This window comes from Tupaia chinensis, unplaced genomic scaffold (assembly GCF_000334495.1).
Source record: "Tupaia chinensis unplaced genomic scaffold, TupChi_1.0 Scaffold145814_1, whole genome shotgun sequence".
NCBI lineage: Eukaryota > Metazoa > Chordata > Mammalia > Scandentia > Tupaiidae > Tupaia > Tupaia belangeri.
In genome coordinates, this window is record NW_006205672.1 from 1267133 (window position 1) to 1269992 (window position 2860).

Here is a 2860-nt window from a genome sequence, read left to right on the forward strand (position 1 = left end):
TTTCTTTAAATGCTAAAAAATGAAAAAAAAAAAAAAAAAAAAAAAAGTCCTTAGCGATTTCGAAGGTTTATTCTCTATCCTGTCTTCTCACACTTACTGGACAGGTGTTTCTTGCCTGCTCGGTGGGCAGTCAGCATGGCCAGGGTGTCCAGGACTGGTCGGTGGGGACAGATGGCACAGGCAAAGCTGGGAAGGATTAAAGAAGAAAACTGCTCTAGGAGAAAAGGAGTGGGAGGAAGAAATCCTGGGGAAGGTCCCACCCTCTGTCCTATCAGTCCTTTCCAAAGCCCAATTCCCAGGTCTTTCAATCTCTATTGCTTCCCATCTTTAATCCCTGCCAAAGAATCTTAGATACTTTTGATTCTTTCCTTAGTAACAAAAATTTGTTGTGCCTCTAGTCGCAGAAACCTCAGGTTTGATCCAGTCCTCGTCCTCACCGTCCATCCCGTAGCATAAGCGCTTCATCCTCTGGGATGTAACTGGCCAAAAGATCTCCAACTCTACGTTTCTGCAGGGTGTAGGGGAAGAAATCCGAACATGTAAGAGACAGGGATGGAAAGGAGATAGGGAAGAGGAATCAATGGCATAAGGACCACGGGTTGAAAAAGGGGGCTCTGGGGCCGGCAGGTGGCGGGTGGTTAAGGCAGCTGGACTCCCACATAGCTGACCAGAGGTTGAGTCCTGGACCTGGCAGCTTGCTTTCTTACTTTCCTTCTCTTTCTCTCTCTGTCTCTCTCTGGTCAACATCAAAAAAATGAAATGAAATGAAATAATGACAACAAATAAAATTAAATTAAAATAATTTTTTTTTGGAGAGGTTTTTTTGCTATAGGGCGTGTTCGCTCACCAGAAAGAGAGGGACAGGGAGACAGAAAGCAAGAAATCACCCCCCTCCCGGGGTGGGGGGGAATGACCATGCCTCAATCCCTTCTCCTCCATTCTCCTCTCGGGATCTTCGGCACACACACACGCACCCCCCCGGCGTGAGTTTAAGCCACCAGGTCTGGGACTCAAACCACAGTCGACTACATGGGAGTCCAGCGACATAGCCATTACGCTAACTGCTGGTCCCTAAAATAATTTTTAAAATAATAATAATAATTCTAAAAAAAAAGAGAAAGAAAGAAAAAGGGGGCTCTTTAGCGCTAGTTTCTAGGCTCCCTCGCGCCCCGATTTGTTGCCAGAGCAACGAAACAAAGCTGCATCCCAGCCTTTAGAGGGCAGCTGAAGCTGCTCCAGACCCTCTTTGCTAGCGCTTACTTTGAGCACATTGAGTTGACTCCAATCGTCCCCTTCTCTCTTGAAAGACATCACGATTGTGAGTCGCACAATGAATATATTCGGTTGCAACTACTTCGCCTCTCCTTCAGGCCACCGTAGCAGGAGACCGTCCCCAGTCTCTCTTCCGGCCTCCTTCCGGCCTCCGCACTTCCGGGGACGCACTTCCACGCATGCACTGCGCGATCCGGAAACCCGCCCTCAGAACGCCCCCGGGACTGCATTTCCTATGGTGCCGTGCTGCCCGCAGACGCGGAGCCTGTTGGGAAATGAAGTCTTTTCTCAAAGAGCTTGTGGCTCAGCTGGACCGAGGCCCTGGCATCCTGGCGAACTGGAGGCTTTGGGAGCGAGCAGGACGTGGCGGTGGAGCCCGAATTTGAGAGTGTGACCTTTCTGATGCACAGCGGGCCTTCGAGGCCCTGTGAGCGGAAAGCGTCCTGCAAACTTGCGGAATCCGCTTGCGCTTCGTCGGCGCCACAGCCCACCTGGGCTGTGTTCCTGACCCTAGCATACGTGCCCCAAGCGGGGCGGAGCCAGGATGTGGGGGCACCCCGAAACCCGCCTGCCGAACTTGGGGGCAAACTGAGGAAAGAGTATTGTGACGGGTATCTGGAGTTCAAAGGCCAGGGGTCACTGTAGCGAGGAGTTGTGGGGGGTTGAAAGTGGGAGGGGTGCTAAGGGGAGACTCAGGGACTGAATACTCAGGGGACAGATTTGTGGATAAACGGCTTGGAAAGAGGAGAAGTAGGGGTGGGCGTTACAGTGCTGGGGGAGTCTGGGAGACTTAGGAGAGAAGGGGAAAGGAGCGAGAGAATATCCATCCATTGCCAGACTTCACGCTTGTCACTGTCGGTCACTTAGCTGATCTGTCCCCCACCCCCCGAGTTGCAACCCCAGCTATTTGCAGGGTGAGAGGATGGCTTCTCCCTCTAGACAGCCCCCCCTCGGGGGGTCAGGACTGCTTCATGGGAGCCGGACTCGTTCTTATGGAAGCCTGGTACAATCGGCCTGCTCCCCAGTGAGGGAAAGACGCCTGGAGCATCAGCTGGAGCCCGGAGATACCCTGGCTGGACTAGCACTCAAATACGGTGTGACGGTGAGTCTTCCGGGACTACACTTGCCCGTTTGATCTTTTTTTTTTTTGGAGAGGTTTTTTACTATAAGGTGACTGTACTCTCCAGAAAGATAGAGACAGACAGACAGACAGACAGACAGAAAGCGACAAATCACCTCCCAAGGGGGATGGCCAGGCCTCAATCTCTCCTCCTCCATTCTCCTCTTGGGATCTTGGGCATGCATGCACACATGCCCGGCGGTGTGCATGCATGCGACCCGATAAGCCACCGATTCTGGGACTCAAACTGGGCTTGACTACATGGGAGTCCAGCGACATAGCCATTGTATGCCAACTACTGGTCCCTGCCCATTTGATTTTCACATCTCTATCAGGTATACAATTATTGTTTCTTTTTTTTCTTAGTCTTTGCTATAGGGTGTGTGAGCTCACCAGACAGAGACAGAGAAAGAGAAATCACTCTAGGGGGGGTGGGGTGGGGTGGAGGGGAATGGAAGGGGGTGACCA

At 51.9% G+C, this 2860-nt stretch overlaps 2 protein-coding genes across 3 annotated transcripts in view; one reads left to right on the forward strand and one right to left on the reverse strand.

Moving 5' to 3' along the window:
* SCNM1 (sodium channel modifier 1) overlaps positions 1–1415 on the reverse strand; it is a 5772-nt gene extending 4357 nt beyond the window's left edge. For both annotated transcript variants that reach the window (XM_027768275.1, XM_006168430.3), the window contains exons 1-3: positions 1261–1415; positions 438–508; positions 98–186 (exon numbers count right to left, since the gene is read on the reverse strand). In XM_027768275.1, the coding sequence (XP_027624076.1) occupies positions 98–186; positions 438–508; positions 1261–1311 (211 nt within the window). In that variant the 5' untranslated portion in view covers positions 1312–1415. The remainder of the gene's footprint in view (positions 1–97; positions 187–437; positions 509–1260) is intronic.
* Positions 1416–1528: 113 nt separating this feature from the next.
* LYSMD1 (LysM domain containing 1) overlaps positions 1529–2860 on the forward strand; it is a 17094-nt gene continuing 15762 nt past the window's right edge. Inside the window, exon 1 of the mRNA XM_006168428.3 lies at positions 1529–2374. Coding sequence (XP_006168490.1) covers positions 2195–2374 — 180 coding nt within the window. The 5' untranslated portion in view covers positions 1529–2194. The remainder of the gene's footprint in view (positions 2375–2860) is intronic.